General features: G+C 35.0%; 1 protein-coding gene and 1 pseudogene across 1 annotated transcript in view; one reads left to right on the plus strand and one right to left on the minus strand.

Annotated features, from left to right (window-relative positions):
• The window catches only part of PTPRQ (protein tyrosine phosphatase receptor type Q), a 196,395-nt gene that overhangs the window by 62,427 nt on the left and 106,504 nt on the right, over positions 1 to 27,464 (plus strand). Inside the window, exons 20-25 of the mRNA XM_047741655.1 lie at positions 3,792 to 3,960; positions 5,390 to 5,680; positions 5,927 to 6,202; positions 6,570 to 6,721; positions 10,077 to 10,218; positions 14,258 to 14,527. Coding sequence (XP_047597611.1) covers positions 3,792 to 3,960; positions 5,390 to 5,680; positions 5,927 to 6,202; positions 6,570 to 6,721; positions 10,077 to 10,218; positions 14,258 to 14,527 — 1,300 coding nt within the window. The remainder of the gene's footprint in view (positions 1 to 3,791; positions 3,961 to 5,389; positions 5,681 to 5,926; positions 6,203 to 6,569; positions 6,722 to 10,076; positions 10,219 to 14,257; positions 14,528 to 27,464) is intronic.
• LOC125108035 (uncharacterized) lies at positions 17,086 to 17,288 on the minus strand (annotated as a pseudogene).

The following is a 27,464-nucleotide window of genomic DNA, read 5'->3' on the forward strand; positions in this document are numbered from 1 at the left end:
TGTAGACTTTTTAAACAAATACCTTAAGAGTAGAAGAAGAAAGGAGGATGCTTTTTTCCCCTTCTATGTGTAGTAAGCAGTTTTTGCTATTCCTTTTTGTTCTACTCTATTTGGAGAAAAGAAATGGGGTTAATGTTGTGCAATTTATTATTTTATACAATTGTTTTACAAATTTAACAGTGTGTCATTATGTCATAGAGACCATTCAAAATGCAGATTTTTCTTCTTTCATCCACTCAACAAAAATATTGCAAAGTGGTGTCAGTAGTTCTAAACCTTAGCAAAGGTTTTGCCTCTGCACAATTTACTTTATGACCTACGTACAAAATTCTATCTCGGTTCTCTTTGTCCACATCTAAATAATGAAGTGTAAATATCTAACTACGGTTTCAACATGATCTTATGAACCTATTTATTCAAACCTGGGTATATGATACCATCCCGTTTACAATTCATCTATCTTAGAAAATGTAATCTTTTATTAAATAATCTTAAGAATGCTTTTAAGTGTGACAGCTGCAAGAGGGCACGGGCTAATGATGTGAAAACATTTCTCATATTGCTTAAAGTTCATCTCTGCTTTAATTTGTGCCTCTAGTTAGTGTTAAATACAGCATCTTCGCTTCCTAATTTTCTATTTTGTATTGGCAGAATAGAAGAAATCCTTGAAATAAAAATTATATAGCAGAATAAGTGTAACGCTTTTGTCTTCGTCCTTCTCTTTCCCACAGAACTTTGTAGAATACTTCACGGAGGGCCCATCATGTTCTGCTTTTCATTCCTGGTATCTGCTTACTTGTCTCAGCTCCTATGCCATAGCAAATAACTTGAAGAAAAGGGTCATGTCACACTTATCATTCCATCCTCCAAAGTCCCCTGGTACTATATCATACATAGGTTTAATGCTCAACAAATATTTTTAGTTGAAAGAACACAAAATTATTATAATAGATCAACCTTATTTTTGGCACTTAGTTATGGAGCATTTGAATTTGTGGTGAAGTGATTTTTCTTTCTTTTTACCTTGGGGAATTTAGTCTCTTGTGTTTTAATCTCGTGTTTTTCCCTCAATTGCTGTACATTGTGTTTAGTAGAATGTACTAACTCTTCCGCATTTTCACTTTGACCCACTTATGTCATATCTCCTCCTGTGCCTGACATAGTGTCCTGTCTTACTAACAGAATGCTAAATAAATACTGTACTGGTAGATTAATCAAATTTGGAAGCTTTCACTATATAACTTCTGGCTGCATTTATATATACAAAGTAGCAAGTCTTAATTCGATAATTTAAGCTGAAAGTTTTTTCCAAAAACCCAATAAAATGACTGAAATAATCATCTGGATAACTGATCTAATTCCAAATTTATTACATGTTTATGCATGTTATATTCATCAGGAATGAGTTCTGGGTGATTCAAAATAATTCATGTCTAAATAGTCAATAGGTGGGACGCCTAGGTGGCTCAGTTGGTTAAGCAGCTGCCTTCGGCTCAGGTCATGATCCCAGCGTCCTGGGATCGAGTCCCACATCGGGCTCCTTGCTTGGCAGGGAGCCTGCTTCTCCCTCTGCCTCTGCCTGCCACTCTGTCTGCCTGTGCTCACTCTCGCTTCTCTCTCTATGACAAATAAATAAATAAAATCTTTTAAAAAAATAAATAAATAAATAGTCAATAGGTAAATTATTCTGATAGGTAATCAGAATAAATTCCATAACAAAGAAAAATTAAAAATTATACCCAAAACCTATATTAATATATTTTTTCATTACATAATCATGACTTTTATTTTATAACTGGAGTCTGTACCTTTTGGTCACTTTCACCCATTTTGCCCACCTCCTCCCACTCTGTACCTCTGGCAACCACCAATCTGTTCTCTATCTGTGAGTGCAGGATTTTGGTTTTTTGTTTGTTTTAGTTTCCTCATATGAATGGGATCATATGGTATTTGTCTTTCTCTGTTGGACGTATTTCATTCAGCAGCATGCCTTCAAGATTCATCCTTGCTGTTGCAAATGGCAAGATTTCCTTCTTTTTAAATGACTAATTACATTAATATTTTTAAGAGATACTTCATGTAACCCAGTTATTACATGTGTAAAATAGATATGTTGAAAGATATTGAAGTTTACAGATCATATTTTGTGTGACATTGTTATGTTGTTTTAACTTGCCTGTTTCTGGATAAGCAACCACAAAATTGAGGTAGATCTTTTATTACACTCATTCCTCCCTCCACCAAATATTGGCAAAGGAACCACAAAACTTTGCTGAATTTAATTTTTTGATACATTATAGAACCATCCTTACTATAAACTTTAGTCAAATTGACTACCCTAAGTTTTTCATTTATATTTATTTATTTATTTGAGAGATAGTGAGAGAGAGAATGCACACATGTGTGCATGAGAGCAGGGGAGGGGCTGTGGAAGAGGGAGGGAGAGATACTGTCAAACAGACTCCTGGCTGAGGGCAGAGCCCGATATAGGGTCTCATCCCAGGACCCTGAGATCATGATCCCAGCCAAAATCAAGAGTCAGTGTATAGGGCACCTGGGTGGCTCAGTCAGTTAAGCATCTGCCTTCAGCTCATGATCCCAGGGTCCTGGAATTAAGCCCCACCTCAGGCTCCCTGCTAGGCGGGAAGTCTGCCTCTCCTTCCCCCTCTGCCTTTCTCTCACCCGCTCTGTATCAAATAAACAAATAAAATCTTGAAAAAAAAAAAAGTAAGATGCTTAACCAACTGAGCCACCCAGATTACCCGTTTTTTTTTCAATTAAATGAACTATTTATCATTTAGTGTGGTTTTAATTGTATACCAGATATTGTTTTATATGCTTCCATATCATCTAATCCTCAAAATCTCTCTGTGAGGTAGAAATAATTATTCCTATTTTATAGTTGAGGAAGGAGAAGTTATGAGTTGAGTTGATTTATTGAGGGCTACTCTGCTAGAATTGAATTAAGTCTATAGGATGTTCAAAGCTTTGTCCGGATTGGACTGACTAAGATTTCTTTGTGTAGATGCACATTATTATTAAGACTTAGTCATACTAATTACCTACATAATTTTTAAGTCTATTTTCCTTTCTTTTAGAATTGGTTTTCTTTAACTATGTGTTTTGTGTTTAAAATATGTTCAGAAAGGAAATGATTGCATAAATAAGTTCCCTAATTTCCCTAATCATTGAAAAATGCCTTAGGACAAATATAACTAGGAGTCAGGCAAAAGATTTTTAAAATTGCTCTCACTCTGCATAGAAGAAAGAAAATCCATCTGACTTCCTATCTCTCTGCATGATTATAGAAAAAAAAAGCCCCATTAAAGATGAATAATAACAATTTGAGAAAAAGAGGTGAATATTTTCATAATTTCTTCATCATTAACAGGAAGAAAAAAATAAAAATTTTTATAGGATACTTAAACTTGTTCAAAAATATATGGTCAGTGTTTTGAAAAATACTTGAATGTTTTATAAGGAAAACGGAACACTGACCAGTACAGTTGTAGCATTTTCAGTTGGCCACTGAATACTCACCATAAGCTGGAAGTTTCTCCTCTTAGCTATTCTGTATGTTGATTTTAGGATAAAAACTACTACCATCCATTCTTCTTTTAGCACAATGTATTTCTAGTTTAATTATTGCACTAAAATTTTCTATGTTGATTTTTCTCAAAAATTGACATATTAAAATGAGACAGCCAATTCATGGATAATAATTATTCTGAAATGCTTATGTATCCTAAAACTATATCCTGAACAATTAAAATGATATGTTTATTTTTCAGAATTTTACACTCCATGAAGTCACCAATGACTTTGACAATATGACCGTATCTGCAATAATAGATAAACTGGCCATATTCAGCTACTATACATTTTGGGTCACAGCAAGTACTTCAGTTGGAAATGGGAATAAAAGCAGTGACATAGTTCAAGTATACACAGATCAAGACAGTATGTAAACCAAAAGCATTTATTAACCTTTAGTAGGATTAATTTAAAACTTGATTTCAGAACCTTTTTTTCTGTTGTATGCATTGCTAGCAAAATCTGTAATTTATTTAGGCACATTTAATTAGTTATTATAGAAGTTCGAAATACATTTAATGCAGCTATAAAACTATTAGAATAACAGCTTTCTCTGGTCATGAAATCTGCTACCATTCATGAAGACTCTGTCACTTTTATTCCTTCAGAGGATGTCACAGCCGTCCAGTTATAAGCATGAAAAATGCTGTTGCATCCATGGATGGATTTTCCAATACTTAATATACTTGTCCCTTTGCTTTTAGGAGCTACTTTTTTTGTTTGTTTGTTTTAAATCTAGCAACTTCCATTTCAGCCTTTGAATCCACATAGGACTCTATATAGCTTCTTCCTGTGATTTTGACTCCATACCTGGAATGTCTTTACTTTTTTTTAACCCCAGAAGTTTCTTGTATGGAACTGTAGCAGTATCCTGTTTGTGCTGAGTATTCAGAAATCTATGAGGATTGAAGCACTTGATGTTTTTCAGGTTTCGGCTTCAAGAATACAATGACACAAAAATCGTTGCCTATTTCTTCTTGTTTCTGGTGTCCACTTATTTCTTAAAGACTAGTCTCCTACTGAGAAATGGTATTGACCTAAAATTCTGCGGAGAGTAAGATTCTGTGTTTATTGTCTTAAGATTGTAAACTGACAGACGCGATAAGTAGGAGTGAATGCTTTCCTTGTTAGAGCAATCTTTTAAATAGTTTACACAGTGAGTGACAGAATAAGATATGAAAAAGTATGTGAAAATATGTGCTTGCAGAGTCTTTAGCAAAGTGTTTTAGTGCAGTATGTGGTCAATATCATTTCAGACATTCTTTAAATGCAGATCTCTCCCCATATTTTCACCAACCCATAAATTTTATCAGAGACCATTATAGCACCGTGAATAATAAACACTTACTGTGCACTGTTGTGGATGAGAAGTCCTAGATGTGATATATGTACGATAAAGATAATCTTTAGAAGAAAGAAAATAAAAAATTGTTTAGATAATTTAGATAATACAAATTATCAAATATTTAAATATCGGAGTATATAAACACAGTCGTACATGAATAATACATGGATAATCTCCATGTTGTAGGAAAGAAAAGACAAGAGAGTACTATATAAAGCAATTCTCACCCATATTAAAGATGACAGTGTTTATATTTTGAATCATTTTTAATATAATTATTTTGTAATGATATTTTATAGTAGGTGGTATTTCCTACATCTGCATTTAAATGATGTAAGAGCTGGTGGTATAAAAAAATGCCATTGCAACAATTACCCTCGTTTGTTAATTTACTTAGATTTCATTTAGGGTGACTGATAATTCTTATATTTTGCACGTTACCTACCATAGTACCTGAAGGGTTTGTTGGAAACCTAACTTACGAGTCCATTTCGTCAACTGCAATAAATGTAAGCTGGAGTCCGCCATCTCAACCAAATGGTCTAGTCTTCTACTATGTTTCTCTGAGCTTACAGCAGACTCCTCGCCACGTGAGACCACTTCTCGTTACCTATGAAAGGAGCATGTATTTTGATAATCTGGAAAAATATACTGATTATATATTAAAAATCACCCCATCAACAGAAAAGGGATTCTCTGATACCTATACTGCCCAGCTACACATCAAAACTGAAGAAGATGGTAGGCTGGACCCTTTTATTGCCTATAAGCTGATTTCTTATTTATAGGGGCTTTCTGATAGAAAACATCATTCTTATATAGAATCTGTTTGTTCTCAAATAATTAGTCTTTCCATAAACATAACAAACTCTATTTTAAAATTAAAATAATTATCTGCTAATAAAAGTAAGTCCCATTATTATTAAACCTCTTCTTTTAATGCTAATTCACTTTTGTTTCATTTAATATTCTTTTTTTCTTTTATAGTCCCAGAAACTTCACCAATAATCAACACTTTTAAAAACCTTTCCTCTACCTCAGTTCTCTTATCATGGGATCCCCCAGTAAAGCCAAATGGTGCAATAATAAGTTATGATTTAACTTTACAAGGACCAAATGAAAATTATTCTTTTATTACTTCTGATAACTATCTAATATTGGAAGAGCTTTCACCATTTACATTATATAGTTTTTTTGCTGCTGCAAGAACTATGAAAGGACTTGGTCCTTCCAGTACTCTTTTCTTTTACACAGACGAGTCAGGTAAGCCGGAATCCATACCTATTCAAATGATTTCACTGTTGCAGCCTTGCTCTCTCTTTAAGGAACACCATGGAAATTGAAAGGATGTTCAGTTACCTATTTATAACAGGCTTACAACTATTCATCTACTTTGCTGAACATTTTTTTTTCCTTAGTTCAAGCTTCAGAATGAAGTGTTTGTTTAAAACTACTTTGGAACTACTGAGTTCCAAGTGTAAAAATGTAATTACTGCTGTTATTTATTTCTGAAATTGAAATACCATCATTTTAGAAATCTTAACTAGTGTTTTCAGGAAGCTAGAGTCACAATGATATTTTTATGCTAAAAATGTTATGAATATAAGTCTTATAATGTGTTTTCCTGCAGTGCCTTTAGCACCTCCTCAAAATTTGACTTTAATCAACTATACTTCAGACTTTGTATGGCTGAAATGGAACCCAAGTCCTGTTCCAGGCGGTATTGTTAAAATATATAGTTTAAAAATTCATGAACATGAAACTGATACTATATTTTATAAGGTAGGTTGATTATAACAGTGTATGTTAATTTCAAAAAAAAAATCAAAAATTGAATTAAAATCTTTTGACATGCAGGGGAAAACAAACTGCTTTAAATTAAACAAGGATCATCTTTTTAAATATTTTTTTTTCCTGCAATTTAGGGGTGTTTGTGGAAAACACGAGGAAACATTTGTCAGTTATGGAAGCTGAATACTTTGTAGAGCAATTTACTTAGCACTTACAACTTCTAGATATTAAAGAGTTAAGAAATAATTGCATTGTTTTGTTAATGCTGGAAAGTACATAGTAAATTTTTTCAGACTATTTAAAACCTGTTGTTATCTTAAATGCAATATATTTCTATTTATTGTCAAGATAGATACCCAGTGATGTTTTTAACCTTTCAGAAAAGTATTTATACTGGAATCTGGTAATCTTCCCTGATAGAATATAATCCCACACTAATTGTTCTTTTAAGATATACCATTATTCTTTTCCTTTCAAAACTAATTCGTTTGTAACACTAAATACCCTTTCCCTCCTCCATTTTTAGGTTCCAGAATCAATGAAAAATACCCAAAGAACTGATATTATAAAGGATCTCATATATACTAGCATTTAATTGCCAAAATATGGTATATGACTGGCTTTTGTCTTTAAAAATGTTTTTATTTTTTATTTTTTCCAAAGGCAGATGAAGTACTGGGATGCTCTTACTTAGTTACAGCAAGAAGCGTGAAAAAACTCTGCAGTAAACATTGTCCCCAATATTATATGCATTACAATTTATTGTTGATGGTAAATCATTTTTATGGCATATGTAGCTTACTAGTAAAAAGCAAAAGGAGTGGTTAAGGTGATGTCTTAAGGAACAATGACTTTCTTTCTGGAAATCAAGATATTAATTTAAAATCTGATTGGCTCGGTAGAATTTGAATTATAATACTCCATAAATATGGACTCTTTCCCCAAAGCATGAAATTCTATTAATGATGCTAAGTCTCTAGCCCTCTAATCTATGCCTGGTCTAATCTTAACATATTCCATTTTTTGTTTGTTTTATCTGTAATGGTCACTGGAAAACATATATAAAAAAGGAAAGGGCAATCGTTTTCTTACTGCAGTCACATTTGGGACTTAATATGCTACATTATTGCAGTTGCTTAATCTCTCTGACTCAGTTTCTTCAAGTGTAAAATAGGAATTATAAGGATGCATACATTAAAAACTGAGGATTATAAAGGGAGACTCTATATCAAGCATTTAGAATAATCTTTAGCACTTGACAAATGTATTAGCTGTTGTTGTTGTTATCATACATATTTCAAAAAAAGATTTTAAAAATCAATCCAGCATTGTCATAGTACTAAGCGTGAAAGACAGTATATCTCTACCTGAATATGAGAAGCTATAATCTAAGCTTTTAATCCTCTTCATTTTTTCAGTAGAAATGCTACCATTAAAATTTCACTAGTAGCAAACGAATTACCTTTATACCATAAGTATTAAACGTGCCACTTTAAATTGAGGGAATAGTTTTTCTTTAAAATTTACTACTTTTATTTACTCCTATTTACATCCATTTTTCTCTTCTGTCAAATTTCATAGTCTTTTTAAAAAAATATTTATTTTAGAGAGCGTGCATGTGAGAATGGGAAGAGACAGAGAGGGGGAAAGAAGCATACTCCCTGCTGAGGTTGGAGCCTGAGGCAGCTGAATCTTAGGACCCTAAGATAATAATCTGAGCAAAAACCAAGTCAGGCACTTAATCAACTGAGCCACGCAGGCACCCCTTCATAGTCTTATTTTAAGTTCCTTTACATGTACTTCATGCCGCCTTTTTTCCTTTCCAAGCGATTTACCCTATTTCCCTTTCTATGTTTTCCTCTGCCTCTTTCCTATTAGTTTCTATTTCTCTCCTTTTTTATCCGTTCAAATTACATGTGGGTTTGTGGAGGCGGAATAATTCCTGAACCATCCCCAAATATTCCCCCCATTGCAGTCAGTCCGGTGTGGTCCACATGGAGACCAGTTAGATCCAGGTCTGCTGGTAACTTGGGTCATTCACACATATGATGAAAAGAAATTGTTCAATAAGAAAGTTCTGTTACAATGTTTGGAAATATTCCTCCCTCAATTCTCCTTACAACTTCTCTTATGTAAATCTGGTAACTATCCAGTAAGCTGCTCACATTTTTTTTATTATAACCTCAAATTCTGTCATTTTTCTGCGTACGAGCCCCTCCTAATCCAAGTCGAAATTTATTTACCTGAGCTGTGTTTAATTTCTCCTCAGTAAGTTGTTGATAGATTTCTTTGTTTAATATAAAAATTCCTTGATACAGGAACCACGTATTTCTTATATTTGTATCTTTATAATCTCCTGGTTATCTAACAGTAAGCTTTATAAATAGTAAGTGTGAAAGAATGAAAGGAAATAGTATAATACAATGAGTTCCTAAAATATGTGGATGACTTGGAATATTAATTTAAAATATGATTTAATTTAAAATGTGATTCAACTGTAAGTACCTTGCAAGGTAGTATTCTTGGTAAATTTCTGTTACTGAAATGTTTAATAAGTCAAAGTGGTATCTATTTGGGTCATATAATGCAGTATTTTAAAAATTATACCATCGTAGGAGATTGTCTTCTCTTTCCGTAAGGATAACAGATTAGTCTTAACTGATCTCTCAGTTTTGACAATTATCTTTGAATGAAGACTTTACACTTAACGATAAATTTTTATATGAGAATGCAAATCCTTCCTTGAGCAGTTGTGATAACTGTTTTGTTCCTTTTTTCATTTTCCTAACAGATTGGGTAAAATTAGAAATTTAGGAATTGTCTGAGAAAACTCCTTAATTTAAGATTCATGAGAGTAGAGATTTTGTTTTATTAACTATTGTATTTCCAATACCTAGCAGGAAGTACCTGATGAATAAATTAATTTACATAGAATATTACTGGGTTTAAAAAAATGACTCTAGATGAATTCAAGAAAAATCGAATATCACTGACTACCCATAATTTGACTTGTTGGAGACTTTGATTTTTGCAAATTTAAAGGAAGTGATCAGTATATTAATCTAAGCAAGTGTTAAGGAGACAAAATGAAAACAAAATACTCTAGCATTAAAAAAAATTTAAAAACATGGCCATTATGAGAGTCTTCAGAGCTGAGAGGGTGCCTAGTTCATCCTATTATCATAATATGATCCCACCCTGTGGCACAAAAAAATGTTTACTATTTCACCGCAAATACCCATGCTTATTAAACATAAATGGCATAACTTTCATGTAACAAAACATTTCTTCCAGTTATAAATTTTTGGTGATGCATCGTGACAAAGAATTATTTCCTGCTTTTCAGAATATTTCAGGTGCTCAAACTGAAACCCAACTTTTTGGACTGGAACCAGTCAGCACCTATTCTGTCAGTGTATCTGCCTTTACGAAAGTTGGAAATGGTAATCAGTTTAGTAATGTAGTAAAATTTACAACTCAAGAATCAGGTAAGACACAGTTTTTTGATCCTAAAATGTTTCACTCTGCATTTAACACTTTTCTCTTCCTTTTGGTTTATGTGATAAAGTATCATCATGTAATAGTGCATTCAAAGGGAAGTTGAATTTCAGGATTTTAACAGTAGGCTGTCTTGTCTGCATTCCAATCTATACATATATTTATTTACATGTGGTTTTTCCTTTTGAATGGAGGGAATTGAAATAAAGAAATAGTTTAGGGGGCGCCTGGGTGGCTTAGTGGGTTAAGCCGCTGCCTTCAGCTCAGGTCATGATCTCAGGGTCCTGGGATCGAGTCCCGCATCAGGCTTTCTGCTCAGCAGGGAGCCTGCTTCCTCCTCTCTCTCTCTGCCTGCCTCTCTGTCTACTTGTGATCTCTGTCTGTCAAATAAATAAATAAAAATCTTTAAAAAAAAAAAAAAAGAAATAGTTTAGGAACAAAGTAGGTTTGTAGGTATCTGTGAAAATTACCTAATTCTTTTTTTATATAAAGTTTTTATTTAAATTCATTAGTTAACATGCAGGGTAATATTAGATTCAGGTATACAATATAGTGATTCAATAGTTCCGTACAACACCAGGTACTCATGACAAGTGCCCTCCTTAATCCCCATCACCTATTTCACCCAACACCACCCACCTCTCCTCTGGTGACCAACAGTTCTCTATAGTTAAAAGTCTATTCCTTGGTTTCCCTCTCTCTCCCTTTTTTATTTCCCTTTGCTTGTTTGTTTTGTTTCTTAAATTCTTAGTATCAACTGAGACAGCTGGGGTTGTGGAGGAGGGAAGAGAAACCAACCAATCACTTTTAACAGATTGGTTTATATTTCTATGAAGCGATACCAGTGGTTTTTTTTTTTAAGATAATGTATTGTGACATGTGAAGACCACTGATCATTATGTAAGCTTCTATTTTCCCATCGTCCATCCTTAACAAGTGGAGGGAATTATGAAGATTATGAAATACCACCGGTCTAATTAAACAATGTACCTACATGTCACATACATGCCAAAGCTCACCTTTGCTTGTATACTGGATAGTTTGCGTTTATGATCTATTTCATGGGTGGCTTAGAAATACACTTTCCTTCTCTCAACTGGACCATATATTCTAAAAGTTCCTCTGCCTCTCTTTTTTCATCAGTGATTATTGAATGAGCATAAGATATTACTCTAGTTGTTTTTACTCTGTACCTTTAGATGTACTTCCTCTCACTTTAGTGAATCTCTAACTTGAAACTCGGGACCACTCACTGATAAGTTAGTCATTTTTGCATTAATTTATGAATATCTGAGACTTTTTTTCCAGAGCATTCCCATAAAACAGGCTAAGACAAAAATATATACCATGGATAAAAGTGCATGCTTTGAAGTCAGTGTCTGGATTTGAATCCAAACTTGTATAGCTATATAACCTTGCAAAGGCCCATGAGTCCTCTGAGCCTCTATGTTCCTAATTGAAAAGAAATACATGTAAGCAGTAGCTACCTCTAAGGTTGTAGTGGAAAATATTTTAAAAGATCCACATAAAGTTCTTATTAGAGTGTTGGGCACACATTCAGTGGCCAAAAAAAATATTACTCTTGCCCCATTCTCGTGTTACAGATGAAGAAACCATGATTCAGGCAGTTTAGATAAAAAGGTCTGAAAAATTAGTGAAGAAACTGAATTAGAACATCAGCTTCTGACCACTAGTGAAGGGTGGACATGAGTGAGGGAAATGGTTATATTATAAATGATAATTTACATATTCTATACAAATGTGAAACCTATAAAGAAGGAAAACATTTTAATGATTTATATATGTATCAGTTTAGTAAAAATCAATGCTAATCTTTTAGATAATCAGTAAATGTTTTCATTAATAAAATAAAATTATTGCATAAAATTCTTTGCCTTGATTGGTTAAGTAAGAAAGATTTTCAACTTTAAGGTTTAAATATTGCTGGTTAATTATTTTTTTGGTTTACAGAGTCAGTGAAATAGATATTCACAAAATCTGGATTTATAAATTAAACTTAAGCAAAGTGTCAACTGAAAATATTATATATTTTTGAAAATAAAGAAGCAAATAATTAATAATATTTAATTGCCAGAACCCTGGATCAGCTGAGAAATTGTCTTTTCTTTAATTTTAAATGCCACATATCCACATATCCTTTAGTGCTGATGCCTTTATCTTACAGAGGAAGAAAATTTTTTTTTAATTTTTTTTTTAAAGATTTTACTTATTTATTTGACAGACAGAGATCACAAGTAGGCAGAGAAGCAGGTAGAGAGAGAGAGAGGTGGAGGCAGGCTCCCTGCGGAGCAGAGAGCCCGATGCGGGGCTCGATCCCAGGACCCTGGGATCATGACCTGAGCTGAAGGCAAAGGCTTAACCCACTGAGCCACCCAGGCGCCCCAGAGGAAGAAAATTTGTAAAGATAAATTTAGGTCAGAGGAGAAAATGAAAGAGTACTTGAGTACTCTTTAAATAATGATGCTTTGACCTGAACCCCTGGGGCAAATAATACATTATATGTTAGTAAAAATAATTTTAAAAAATTAAAATAATTAAAAAAAATAATGATGCTTTTCATAATGGCAGCAAGTTGTTTACACTTCTTTATCCTCCACCAAGTCCTCATACTCTGCTCCTTCTTTACAATCCACAAAATAATGATATGCAAATTTTCCTTCTAGCATCCTCTTTTTACTGTAATAAGAAAAGCTATGCTAATATTAGGGGACATTCCATAATTGGACATTTTCATGGGAAGTACCCAGTCTCTCTAATCTGCAGTCACTTTGATGGGCTGGGGTACTGCTCTTCAAACAGGTCCACAAGATATAGTGGGCCTCTGAGAAATTGGGTTACTTCCAAGTAAATTCATGGAAGTTCTAGAAAAAACTAGTACTGAATTAAAAGCAGGGACTGACTTAAATCTTCTCTCCAGTGACTTTTTAAAAGATACCTGGGGGATCAGTCTTTCACAATTCTTCCAAGAAGCCTACCAATTGTAAAAACAAAATCCCTAAATGGATCGCATGTTTCCTAGTCCTGTTGTTGCAGGAATTCTCTGCCTTTAGTGCCCCTGGTTCTTGGTCATGCCAATTCGAAGAATGAAAAGGTAGACGAGACAAAGAGTGGTGAGCTCCAAAGCAAAGTTTATTGAGCAAGAGAGTATAAAGCTCCCAGAGAGGGAGGGGACCTGAAAGGGTTGCCCTCAAAGTTTCTAAGTTTAGGGGGTTTTATGAGCTCTTTTGCAGAACTGTCTTCAGGAAGCAGGGTGTGCTGAGTCATGCCAACCAGGGCTTTGATCACGTATAGGTCTACCTATTAGGTTAATGTCCAACTGCTGATGGTCTTGTTTGGCGGACCTCTGGGGCTTATGTCTTAATTGCCCCTTGCTCATGATATTGACATATACTTTGTAGTTATTTGTCTTATTTTAGGATGTTTTGCAGAAGTCATTTCTTCAAAGGCTGCAAAGCAGGATGTCAGTCCGGTCCTGTCTTAGCTGGAAAACCGGATGTTAGTGCTGTTTTGTCTTAGCTGTTCTGACTCCCTATTTTCCCATTGGGGACCCTGGCTCTGACTGCCTGTCCAACTATCTCCTAAGAGTCTTAGGCCCAGAGGTATCACATCATGGAGGTACCTACATCTATGTTTTCCATAAAAAGTTTCCATTAAAAAAGTATTACTAAAACTACACCTTTCCAGTTAAGAGATAAGGAGAGCAGGCTTCAACCACTGTCTGAGCTTGAGGCTGTACAGTTAGTTGCTTCTCACGATTCGAGGATGATTTCTGCTTGGGCGTAGGAAAATATTCAGTGATTGGCTCAGTATTGTAAGTATTAACATAATAGCATAGAAAAGGAGCTAATTGCCATTTGATTCAGTCTATGTTAAGAACTTAGCCCACATTGCAAGGTTGATATGTTAAATATTTATTTGGTCTCAACTCCTAAACATGATTTTATGTAGCAATGATATAATGAAATCATTATGTGGATAAATTTTAACTTTGGACATTTGTCTTTTAAGTTCCAGAAGCTGTGCAGAACATACAGTGTGTGGCAACTAGCTGGCAGTCAGCTTTAGTGACATGGGATCCACCCCAAAAGGCAAATGGAATAATTACACATTATATGGTAACAGTTGAAAGGAATTCTACAGAAGTCTCTCCCCAAGAGCACATGTATACTTTCGTGAAACTTCTTGCGAATACCTCTTACGTCTTTAAAATAAGAGCGTCAACCTCAGCTGGTGAAGGTGATGAAAAAACATGTGCCGTCAGCACCCTTCCTGAAGCAGGTAACTACTTTGAAACATGTAACTGATCTGAAACAGGTAATTTACCTCACACCTGAAACAAGTAACTGTTTGTGGCCTGTGTCAGACATTTTTCAACACCATTTGTAATCTTTTTTTTTTCTTCCAAGTTTTTATTTGAATTCCAGTTAACAGACAATGTAGTATTAGTTTCCGATTCATCATTTATATACAACACCTAATTGTGCTCATCACAATTGCCTGCCTGATTCCCCATCACATATTTAGCCCATTCTCCCACCTACCTCCCTTCCAGCAACCCTCAGTTTTTCTAATTAAGAGTCTGTTTTCTGGTTTGCCTCTTTCTCTCTCTCTTTTTTTTTTCCTCCTTTGTTCATCTGTTTTGTTCCTTAAGTTTCACATATGAATGAATTCATGTGGTATTTGTCTTTATACCACATTTATCTGAAGACACAAAAGACATATTTAAAAATTATAACACATACATTTTTATGACATGTGTTACCTGAGCACTAGCTGTGTAGTACATTGACCCCTCTCCACAACATTGGGAGATTAAAAGGAGGAAAAAAGAGAGAAAATCTGCTCTACTGTGTTTCCACAAATATCTATTTCTTACTATCCAAACTCTGAACTTATTGAATTATGCTTTCTCATAATTTAAAATTTGGAATGAACATGTAAACATTTTGATATTTATCTTTTACTTAATTGATTTTATGGAATTCTAGATGCTTCCCTGAATTCATAGTTGATGGTGTCAAACTCTCATTCATCTATTTGTTTTTGTATATACCAGCCCTTATCTTGTATATTATTTGAATAAAAACATCCAGTTCACTAAGCTCTAGTCCACAAAGAATAAAACTCTTGCCTTCCCAGCACTGGTCTGATCTATGTCATAATCTCCTTCATCCTTTTACCTTTTCCAATATTGTACCTGCTCATATACATGTAAGTCTGATTCCTTCCTGATAATTACTTTCCTGGAAGTTCCAACAGGGACTGTGGGTAATGGCATAATTGTTTACTTCTAGCACATCGGAATCTATTATCTTGGTAGCATCTTGTAATTCCTTACTCCTTTTGAAATCAGCATCACCCAATTTTACTCCATTTCTCTATCTTTGAGGCGGTAACCATAGAACTTTGAGACATGGTGTGCCTTCTCTCTGGTTTCAGCATCCTGATCAGCATCCTTTCCTTTTCATTCTTCCAATGCAACACTTCTTCAGACTTCAGTGTTCTCACTGGTCAACTGGAATGGATGCTTTCCAGCAACACCATCTCTTACTCTTGATATCTCAAACCATGCCATTGTGACTCATCTTCCAGGGGTTTCCCAACGCTGAGAGGATTCCACTGTTTGTTTTCACTAGATGCTGGCTGAAGAATAGTGCTATAAAAAAAAAGAAACGGTTTACCTGTTTCAGCTATAAATTCACCTTTTCTAACTCTCCTAGTTGCTCTATAATCTTCTATATACCCTTTGTTCTTACTCTTTCAATTTTCCATAGCAGAATTATTCTCTCATTTTGAACATAATCTACCCATGTTATCATCTATATTTGATGTGGTTATTCATTTTACTATATTGTGATACTGACTTAACCTCCTTCAAAATTTGCCCATATCTTCATTTATGCTCTCCAGATAGCCTCTCAGGGGTATCATTGACTTCCTCATTTCAGAAATCTGTTTCAATATCATATCTCCTCTAGAACATTACTCCATCAATTTAATATACCTTCTCCTGCATTTTTTCCCACCCCTCTCTCTCACATACATACACACAAATACACACACATAAATTATTAGAAAATTTCAGCTAAGGAACTGGTTGGCATATCAACCCTAAATATTTTCACACGGAATTTATACTACATGAATTCTTCTCTTCCCTACTTTTCTATGCCTGTACTTTATAATCATTTTGACACCAAGCCTCATATTTATATGTGATTCTTACTCCCATCTTTCCTGCATAAAATCAGATCTTAATCAGTTCAGTCTCTGCCATGGTTCTGCACTCTGCTCCTTATTCTCCAACTTGACTGCCCCATTTTGCATCATAGTCTCATTGCTTCCTGTAATAGTACCCTAAGGTAGCCTTACTACACACACTCATCCAGCCTGCTCATCAGTCTTCTCTTCCTACCCTCTTACGTTGATTGAATTGTCTCTCATACACAGTTTAGAGCATTTACATGTTGGCAGTTAAAGTTTATTATCTGAGGGTAAAAGTTAAACATAGAGATTTGAAGCATAGAGTTAAGAATGAAAGCCACAAGATGTAGGAGATGGTCCAGAATACTCCAAAGGTTTTACATATTCTTTTTGTCTAGAAAATGCATCCTGGGGGTACCTAGATGACTCAGGTGTTAAGGTCTGCCTTTGGCTCGGGTCATGATCTCAGGAAGCTGGGATCGAGCCCCGCATCAGGCTCCCTGTTCAGCAGAAAGCCTGCCTCTCCCTCTCCCACTCCCCCTGCTTGTGTTCCCTCTCCTGCTGTCTCTCTGTCAAATAAATAAATAAAATCTTAAAAAAAAAAAGAAAAGAAAAGAAAAGAAAGAAAGAAAATTCATCCCAGAATTTATCAACAATTAGAATCTGACTTCTGTCTAGCTTTTCATTCTTATGTCCCTCCACTGCTTTTCTTCATCTAGCTGATGCATCTAGCCAAACTTCATTTTTTCAGTATATTAGACTTGAAGTATTCAATTAGCAGTAATCGCGCCTTGGATAAACCTCATTGCCTACGATACTGCCAATGTGCAAAGCTAGACTTGAAGTATTCAATTCAAAGAACATTTATTAACTTCTCACTACTTGCTATGGGCTAATAATTGATTAGACTCTCTCTTTTTAAACATATCCAACACTTTCTCGTGATCAAATTGTTTTGCTTCCTGTACCTATATTGTCCTTTTCCTTTTCTAGGTCACACAAAACTGTATTCATTCTTAAAAGTCCAACTTAAGTGTGTGTGTGTGTGTGTGTGTGTGTGTGTGTTTTAAATTCTTCAATGACATGCCAAGCTTTAAAGCCACAGGCTTCATTCCTGACTTGCTGAATCTCATCTTCAGGAGTTGAGGCCCAAGAATCTGTTAAGCATCTCTTTAGGTGATCTGATGGCTAAATCTGGGGAAGTACTGGAGTAGATTACTCATGAACTTTGATGGTTGGTGCTATGTAGCAGTGAGGATAGGGAGTGTCAGAGAGGTTCAAAAAAGAGTGATAGGTAGTTGCCTAGTAGGTAGGCAGCAGACCATTGTTATGTAGAATCTGGAAGAAGAAAATATGTTCAAATCCAGGCAGATGGTTTAGTACCAGGTACAGTGGTCTTGATCATTGGACAGGAACTGAGTCTCAGAGAATTGGAAAAAAGACAGGACAATAATTCTGAGATAAATGAGAGGTTCAAGACTGAAAATGAGGCCAAAGACTCATTACTGAGTCCATTGGTGCTCAGGATGACTGCTTCATCACAAGAACAAAGCAGAAGTTCAGTTAGTAGAACTGAGACATGTAATCAAAATAGTAAGTAACCTGCATATGATAAAGAGACACCTGAATGCAAGGTACAGGTCTTTGTAAAAAATATATATATTTGAATTTGATCTTAACTCAGGGTTAGAAGACTACATGAGTGAAAGCTGAAGGGAATCTAAATCAATGAATTAGGCAGATATTAGATATATGGTACTGTGTGTGATGTACACACTCACTACTGAAGACAAATTCTTTTCCAAAGTTTGTATTCCTAACTCTCTGCATCTGAATGTATATCCCTGAGACCCTACTCCAGATCTAAGGAGTCAGAATTTGGAAAATAAGACTAACAACAAGTCTGCATTTAAACAAGATACGTGGGTAGAACAATGCTGAAATTAGACATGCACTCTATTCCATTGTAAACTTTTTGCTTGCAGGGTCTGTCTAGTTTGTCTTTATTTTCCTCACAGTTCCTAGCAGATACCCTGGGAATTATAGGTACTCACATGTTTGTAGAAGAAAGAAATGGATTGTTTTGTTATGAAATTTATCATTTTCCATAAGGTTTTTATCCCATTGCAGAATATTATTTCTAGGGGAACCTGGGTGGTTCAGATGGTTAAGCATCTGCCTTTGGCTCAAATGTTGATCCTAGGGTCCTGGGATTGAGCCCCACATGGGGCTCCCTGCTCCAGTAGGAAGGCTTCTTCTTCCTCTCCCTTTACCGCTACCCCTGCTTGTGCTCTCTCTCTCTCTCTCTCTCTCTGTCAAATAAATAAATAAAATCTTTTAAAAATATTCTTTCTACATTTTCACCAGGCAAAATTACAGATATTTTCTCCCATGCAAATGTAGAAGTATTTTTAATTAAGGAGAGTCATTCACATGAAACATAAGTATTAATTGGTACTTCAAAAATAGTTAAGCAATTTTTTCATCTTTAAATTAAGTTTCAGGTCTAGGATGTAATTATATTTCTGATTACAATATTTGTTAGGTAAATACTTTGCTTTTATCTGGGTTCACATGAATTGTTTGTTGACTAGATATTAGTTAGAACTGGAGATTCATTGTTCAGAATGGAAACAGTTTTATAGCTGTTGCAAACTTCTAATTTATAGTGGTCTAAGATTGGTCATGGTGTATAGTCAGCTCTGAGTCACTGACTCTGTACTTATTTTTGACATACAGTAAAATCAAATTTGGCTCACTCTCTCACTGCCTGGTGTCTGACCTTAACATTCCTTCCAGGGATTATTGGGTATTTTTCTCAGTGTAAACTTGGGCCTATCTGGGCACAGTTAAACATGCATCATGACGACTAAATTTATGAGAAGATTAGTGTTTGGCGTCTAAGCTGGTTCCATTGTCACAGTTAAGCATGTTGGAATAGGGCAAATATAGATGATGGTCCCAAACCTTGGTACTTTAAACAGTATTTTATGTCAAAATATATCATATGTACCAATAAAAATATTAGAGCAAGTTCATGTGCAACCAGGACTGAACTTTTAGAATCTCATATTAGATCAAAATACATGTACTTATTCATATTATTTTCAAATCTTAGTAAATGTGATTTAATATTGAGTTTTTAAAACTTTTTTTTTCCCTTGGAAGATAATTTTACAGTTTGGATTTATTCAAAGCTCTTCCAAGTTCAGTAATTTAATATCAAGAGAGAAGAATTATCTACATCCCTTGGATGGCCAAAACTCAATTGAGGGAAAGTAAAATACACATTTGTGGTTTTTAGGAGTGTTATTTTCAGCAATGATTTCTTCATTCATTTTTGTCCAACAGAAGATATCAGGTACATAGGAACCCACTGGAAGTCCACTGAGCTAGCAAATATAAATATAAGTATATTTAATTTTATTTCTTTTCAGTGTTCCATAATTCATTGTTTATGCACCACACCAATGCTTCATGCAGTATGTGCCCTTCTTAATACTCACCACCAGCCTCACCCAACCCCCCACCCCCTCCTCTCCAAAACCCTCTGTTGGTTTCACAGAGTCCACCATCTCTCATGGTTTGTCTCCCCCTCCAATTTCCCCCATCTCACTTCTCCTCTCCATCTCCCAATGTCCTCTGTGTTATTCCTTATGCTCCATAAGTAAGTGAAACCCTGTGATAATTGACTCTCTCTGCTTGACTTATTTCACTCAACATAATTGCTTCCAGTTCTGTCCATGTTGATACAAAAGTTGGGTATTCATCCTTTCTGATGGAGGCATAATTATGGACCATATCTTCTTTATCCATTTGTCCATTGAAGGGCATCTTAGTTCTTTCCACAGTTTGGCGACTGTGGCCATTGCTGCTATGAACATTGGGGTACAGGTGGACCTTCTTTTCACTACATCTGTATCTTTTTGGCAAATACTCAGTAGTGAAATTGCAGGATCATAGGGTAGCTCGATTTTTAATTTCTTAAGGAATCTCCACACTGTTTTCCAAAGTGGCTACACCAAGTTGCATTCCCACCAGCAGTGTAAGAGGGTTCTCCTTTCTCCACATCCTCTCCAACACATGTTGTTTACTGTCTTGTTAATTTTGGCCATTCTAACTGGTGTAAGTAAGGTAGTATCTTAATGTGTTCTGGATTTGAATCTCCCTGATGGCTAATGATGATGAACATATTTTTATGTGTCTGTTAGCCATTTGTATGTCTTCTTTGGAGAAGTGTCTGTTCATGTCTTCTGCCCATTTTTTGATGTGATTACCTGTTTTGTGTGTGAGTTTGAGGAGTTCTTTATAGATCTTGGATATCAGCCCCTTGTCTGTACTGTTATTTGTGAATTTCTTCTCCCATTCCGTGGGTTTCCTCTTTGTTTTGTTGACTATTTCCTTTGAGCTAGCAAATATATTAATGGAACAGTATGATTGAATTGGAATGTGTTCAATTTCCTTGTTTTTCTTTTTTCTTCTACTGTTGGTTATTTGAAAAAAACATATATGGCATAAAAAACATATGCATATATTTTTGCATTTTAAGTATATAATATATATAATATATGTAACTTGTACATATTAATAAAATTATATATAATGTTCATACATAATATATATTTTAGTAAATTATCTATATTAATATATATTTTACTCTCAATCCTCTTCTGCAAAGTACTGACTGCAGTACCCCTGAGAATTATTTAAGAAATATTTATCTGTCATGCATTTTATTTGCATCCCTATTCTGTGGACCTCTCCGAGCAGTGCAGAGATTTCTGGGCAAACTGTCATTACAACTAAATTTGGTTTCCATTTACCAGGTTTTTAAAAATATAAAATATTTATATCACTTATAAGAATGCATACCATTCTCAAATACCATTTAATGGACTGAATGTGGGTGGTAAGAATGTTTCTCAGGGTTGCAAACTAATGCAGTAATTCAAAAGTTCACTTTTTCCTTTGTCTGCATCCCACTGACATTGTTCTCCTTATCCATCACCTTAGTTGAGATGAGAAGTCAAGCTTGTAGGAAAATTGAATGCTCCTATTTGTTCTTAAGCAAGTGAATTGACACATTCTACTTACTAGTCAGTAATTGCTGAAAGCATAAAAACCATTATAGTTGCCTGTCACAGATCAGAAAGAAATAGCTATTAGCATTGCTACTCTAATTGAAATTCAAGTGTTTTACAAAATATCCCTCATACGGACTTAAGTAGTAAATATAATACTTCTCTTAAGAGTGAATATCAGGTCTGAAGTAACTTTTGCACTTGTAGTGTGGAAATTTGACCAATAAATACTTATTTAATACTATTTTCAGGCTCTGTATTTAGGGTTCAAGATTCAAGTTTGTATCCCAAATAGCATCAGTGATCTCTGCTGTGTGCTTCCAAATAACGCCACCATTATTGTAAAGACATATCCAATACATATAAGGCAATTAAATATGAAACTATATTAATAGTTAATCAATTGTGTGGATTGAAGATTAAATCAAATAGGAAATAGATTTTATTGAAAGCTACATTGAAGATTAGAAATAGATTTTACTGAAAGCTGTATTGAAGAAATGGAATATAAATTAGATGTCGCTCATTGGCAGCTTCAGCATTTCTTTGTATAAGAAGCTTAGATTCAGTAACCTAATGGGAAATGATATGGTCTCGAAACTTGAATTTCATAGGCAGTTATACTAGTGTTTACTTAGATAATCTGATACAGATCAATAAAAAAGCCATTTTTGAAATACCCTTTTTTGTTGTTCCTCAATGTGCTTTGAGAAAATGTCATATTACATGTCAAAGAACATTCTTCATTTTATTTAAGCTATATGAATGGTAGGGAGAACTAAAGATTGTGGGTATGCTTAGGCACTCATGGTAAGCCATCCTGTGGCACCATCACTATTCATGAATAGTGAGATTAAAAGAGAGAAGGAAGTAAATATGAATTCTAAGATACACAGTGAGATAAAGGAATGGGATCAGGCTGAAGGTTGCTTGCGTGACTCAGTTGGTTAAGCTTCTTGCCTTTGGCTCATGTCATAATCCCAGGGTCCTAGGATAGAGCCTTGCATGGGGCTCCCTGCTTTGTGGGAGCCTGCTTCTCCCTCTCCTCCCAGCTCATGCTCTCGCTCCCTATCTCAATTACTATCTCTGTCTTTCTCTCAAATAAATAAAACCTTTTAAAAAAAAGCTGAGGGGGGGCAGGCTCAGGTGGAAATTGTAGTGGGTGCATTGTATTGGAAAGAGTGTAGGAGGGGAGGTTGAATAACTTAAGTGGGCCTTATTTTGCTCTTAGTTTTGCAAATTTGTAGCAGAAGTTTGAATATAATATGATGGAAAAAAAGAACTCTGTTAAATTTAAAATAGGAAGCAACATAAGTAACTCTAAAAATAGTGATTGTTTTTGACCATTGTCCTAAAAGACTGCAGTAATTTTTAGAAGAAGAATTTGTTCATTACATAGTTACTGAGCCCCCCCAAGTCACAAAGAATAAAATCCACAGTCATTTCAGTGGCCCAGAGGGTCCATTTTTAACCCACCATTCTCTTCCCCCAGTTATGTATTGTCTCCTCCTTTATCTTTTGAAAATTTATCCTCAAATGCCACCTCTTTAAAGAGGATCTGATTTATTTATAATTGAACCTCCTCCCAGGTAGAATTTTCTGTCCTCTTTATCTGCTTTACTTTTCTGTATTGTACATGGCATTGTCTCTGGGTCTGTCCTCATTATAATGCACGTTCTGTGAGGATAGGGATTTTTCTTTGTGTAGTTTACAGCTATTTCTAATGTCCAGAAATGTGTCTGGAATTCAGTGATACTCAATAAATACATTATGAAGATTGAATGAATCAACCAATCAATCAGTACACAGTCCTAGAAAAGTGATAAGCACACAGTAAACACTTAATGTGTATACCTTGGGAGCCTTAAATAGAAACTTATGTTTATAAAATTATTTTTAGACAATTATATGGCAAACTATCTAAGAAAGGTGTGTCTTCTGGAATATATTTTTTTAATTAAACTTTATTTTGACATAATTGTAGATTCATATGCAGTTATAAGAAATAAAATTTAAAATTAACAAAAGTTAAAATTAACAAGCCCCTAGCAATCCTGGCAAAGAAAAAGAAGATGCAAATTACCAGTATTTAGGAATGAAGCTACTATAGACATTACTAACATCAAAAAGATAATAAGGAAATAATACCAACAGCATCACACACAAAAATTTTATACCTTAGGTGAAATAAACTCTTTGTTAAAAAACCACAGTTTCCACAGCTCACCTAGTATGTAAATAGCCCTATAATTATCAAGGCCATTATATGCATAATGATTTCCTGTGACCCACTCTGGTAAGGAAAGAGAGGGCACCTCTCCATTCCTGGCAGGTGGGGGTAGGAATCTGAGTTCCCTCCTCGCCCTCTGCTGACACCCCAGGGAAGAATGCTGAGTGGGCACAGGAAAGAGGGCTGCCCACTAGGCCTCTACTGAGGAGGCCTCCTGGCCCTAGCTGGGAAAGATAGGAGTTCCTCATTATGCTCCCACATGGGTTCTCCACTGACATGGGGGAGGGGTCTTGTTACTTCTGGAAAGGGTAGAAGTTCTAGCTTCTTATTCTGTCGACTCCAACTTCACCCTATCAAAGATGGTTGGCGTGCCTTTGTACCTAGGGCAGGAGACTAGGTTCCCCATTTGACCTTTGCTGTATGTGAGGAGGTGGAGCCACAGTTTTCTTCTGTGGTTTTGGGTAGAGCTGTTACTGTCTAAAAGTTTTTGTCTCACTAAGCTACATGGTTTTCTGCCTAGAGAAAGCAGGCTTTTATTGGGACTTTCTTGGCCTCAGCTAGTTGTCTTTTCCAGATTGCTGGCCTCAGGGATGTATGAGGCAAAAAGAAAACCCAGAAAACTCACCACTGTGCTGTTTCTTGGCTCCTGATTTCCCTAGTTCCTCTGCCTTCTCTCTACCTTTGAGTGTCTTCACTTTATATTTAATTTAAATATTTAAATATAAATATTTAAATATTTATATTTAATGTCCATGGTTTTAGTTGCAGGTAGTGGAAGGAGTAGCGAGAATACATCTACTCCATCTTCTCCAAAGCAGAAGTTCATATGGGGATATATTTAATAGTTCTAAGTAAGCATCTTTGCTGTAAGCATTTTCACCACAATCAGATCATTTCCACTCTGTAAGGAAATTTCACTGAAAAAGATAAAAATAACAGGCTGACAGTTTGATTTGATGGTTCATTTCATCAGCTCGTTGACAGTTTGGTTTCATTTCTCTATTGTTACAGTTCTCCCATTTTTATATGATATAAATCTTAGCCAATTCCTATGGTGGTCTGTAGGATGGCACAGAGTTTTGAACCCACACTTCCCACAGAACTTTGGAACATCCATCAGTGGGCATGTGACAAAATGCCAAGAACAAATAACGGTGTGGAAAGTTTTCACAATGAAAGACAAAGCTCACTTACAAAAATGCATTCCAGTATTTGGAAACTGATATATCCTTTAGCGAAGGAAGAAATTTTAGGGAAAAAAAAAATGAGATACTGTACATGAAGATAAATCAACAAACAAAAACCTACGTGATACGATGGATGAAAAACTTTGCTGATGACAAGTGCTTAGGTACACTCCAAAAAATAAAATCCATTATTTTTGCAGTACTGCCACGAATCAACACTATACATTTTTAATGTATTCAGATATTTAGTATTTTGCAATAAAGTCTTTCAAATTCTATCTTTCATTTTTAGTGTTTCATTATGTCCTTTTTAATGAATATCCCTCTTTTATTTTTCATGATTTTATCATTTATGTCAGAGTTGCCTTCCAGCCAATTAGTTATGCAGCCAAGATGCTTCCAGCAAAAATACTTCCAGCAAAAATTCTAAGCATGTTTAATATCATGCATGGTACCCTTTTTATCCACCTACTCAAGATGATGTTATTTAATACATATGAAGTAGTATGCTAGGGACTATGGGAAGACTATGATGAAACAAATTTATTTCTTGTGCTTTTAAAATTTAGAATTATATAATTTTATATCTTCATTGGACTTCAGAGATAACCTCATTCGGTCATTTCATCTGGCAGACATGGGAAATGAAGCACACAGGTTAAGCGTCTGTTCAGTGAGCTATAACTAATTATTAGCAGAACTACCACTGATCCAGAACTCTTTCTTCTTATTTACCCTTACCTTAAAAATTAAATGAATCATTTGTAGTTATTGAAATTAGAATCGTTTTCTTCCATTATTTCACAATATCTGAACAAAATTCTTATGGTGTAAGGAGATTGAGGTCCATTATATGAATTTCCTCATTAATTTGTGCCGATATATTTATGATAAAACTTTATACAGACTTTGGCCAAAAACGGATTTAAAATTAAGGAAAACTCAATTTCTATCATCAGATATGTGCTTACCTTTAATACCAAAAGTACTATAATACTAAAAATACTATGTAAAATACTGCAGCCATTCTGTGAATTTTTAGAGTTCCTAAACATGTATCACATTTTTTTTTATCCTGGATTCATTCCAAAGGTGTGATGTTTGGGTTTGTGAAATTGTCTTAGGTGTCAAATTCTAAATTATAAATTTAAAACTCCTTTTAAAAGTAATTCCAGGGTGCCTGGGTGGCTCAGTGGGTTAAGCCGCTGCCTTCGGCTCGGGTCATGATCTCAGGGTCCTGGAATCGAGTCCCGCATCGGGCTCTCTGCTCAGCAGGGAGCCTGCTTCCCTCTCTCTCTCTCTGCCTGCCTCTCCGTCTACTTGTGATCTCTCTCTGTCAAATAAATAAATAAAATCTTAAAAAAAAAAAAAAAAAGTAATTCCATTTGGGGGAGCCTGGGTGGCTCAGTGGGTTAAAGCCTCTGTCTTCAGCTCGGGTCATGATCCCAAGGTCTTGGGATCGAGCTTGGGATCGAACCCTGCATCGGGCTCTCTGCTCAGCGGGGAGCCTGCTTCCTCCTCTCTCTCTGCCTGCCTCTCTGCCTCCTTGTGATTTCTGTCTGTCAAATAAATAAATAAATCTTAAAAAAAAAAAAGTAATTCCATTTGTAAAAAACGAATAGGAGTTACTCTGCATGATTCTTCTTGACCCCACGGATGCTCTAATACCTTTTACTAAGCACACTCCCGACATTACTCCTTTCTTCATCCCAGCTCCAGCTAAAAACAGCTGTTCTTCAAGCAGCATTTTTATTAACTTATTTAAGAACTGGGGCATATCTTATTACCCTATTTTCCATTCCTGTCCTATGCAGCTGTAGCTGGTACTTTTCATAACAGCTTCTACATATCAACCTCCTCCCCCATTTCACTCTATTTTTTTTCCTTTTTCTCTTTTACTTTCTTTTTTAAGTAAATTAAGGATGTGCGTGTGTGCATGCAAGAGCCTTCTTTCTTTATCTCTAGTAACCCTATTACTTGAAAGCCTCAGGAATGTGCCTGTTGTTTCAGTGAGATTATAAGCGTCAGGGAAACCATTTATGAAAGGTGTAAAAATTCTGAAATGTAAAATAAATGACTTTTACTGATAGCAAAATTTCATTAACAATGCTACATTTAAATTCAATTTTAAAAAGTGCAATATGAATATAAAGAAAAAGCTTTGAACAAATTGTTATTGTTAACCTCCCCTTAATGAACTTCAAATATTACAAGTTTCATGGTGTGTAAGAAAATAACTTTTGGTCAGGAAACTATTTCATAAAATAAGGCATGCATAAATAGCAGTCACCTTGTGATTAAACACTTCCAAAATTCAAGTAAAGAAATAACGATTCTTAGTATATTAATGTTATAATTTGAATTTTCACCCAGTATTCATTGTACCCTCAAATCACCCATTAGTTCTGTGTCTGGTTACCTTATTATGAAAAATTATTACCTTAAAAACAATTTGCAATGAATGTTAGAAAGATAATAACTGTCATTCCTTATGGATCACAATAATGAAATCT

The sequence above is a fragment of the Lutra lutra genome, chromosome 8 (genome assembly GCF_902655055.1).
Source record: "Lutra lutra chromosome 8, mLutLut1.2, whole genome shotgun sequence".
Taxonomy (NCBI): Eukaryota; Metazoa; Chordata; class Mammalia; order Carnivora; family Mustelidae; genus Lutra; species Lutra lutra.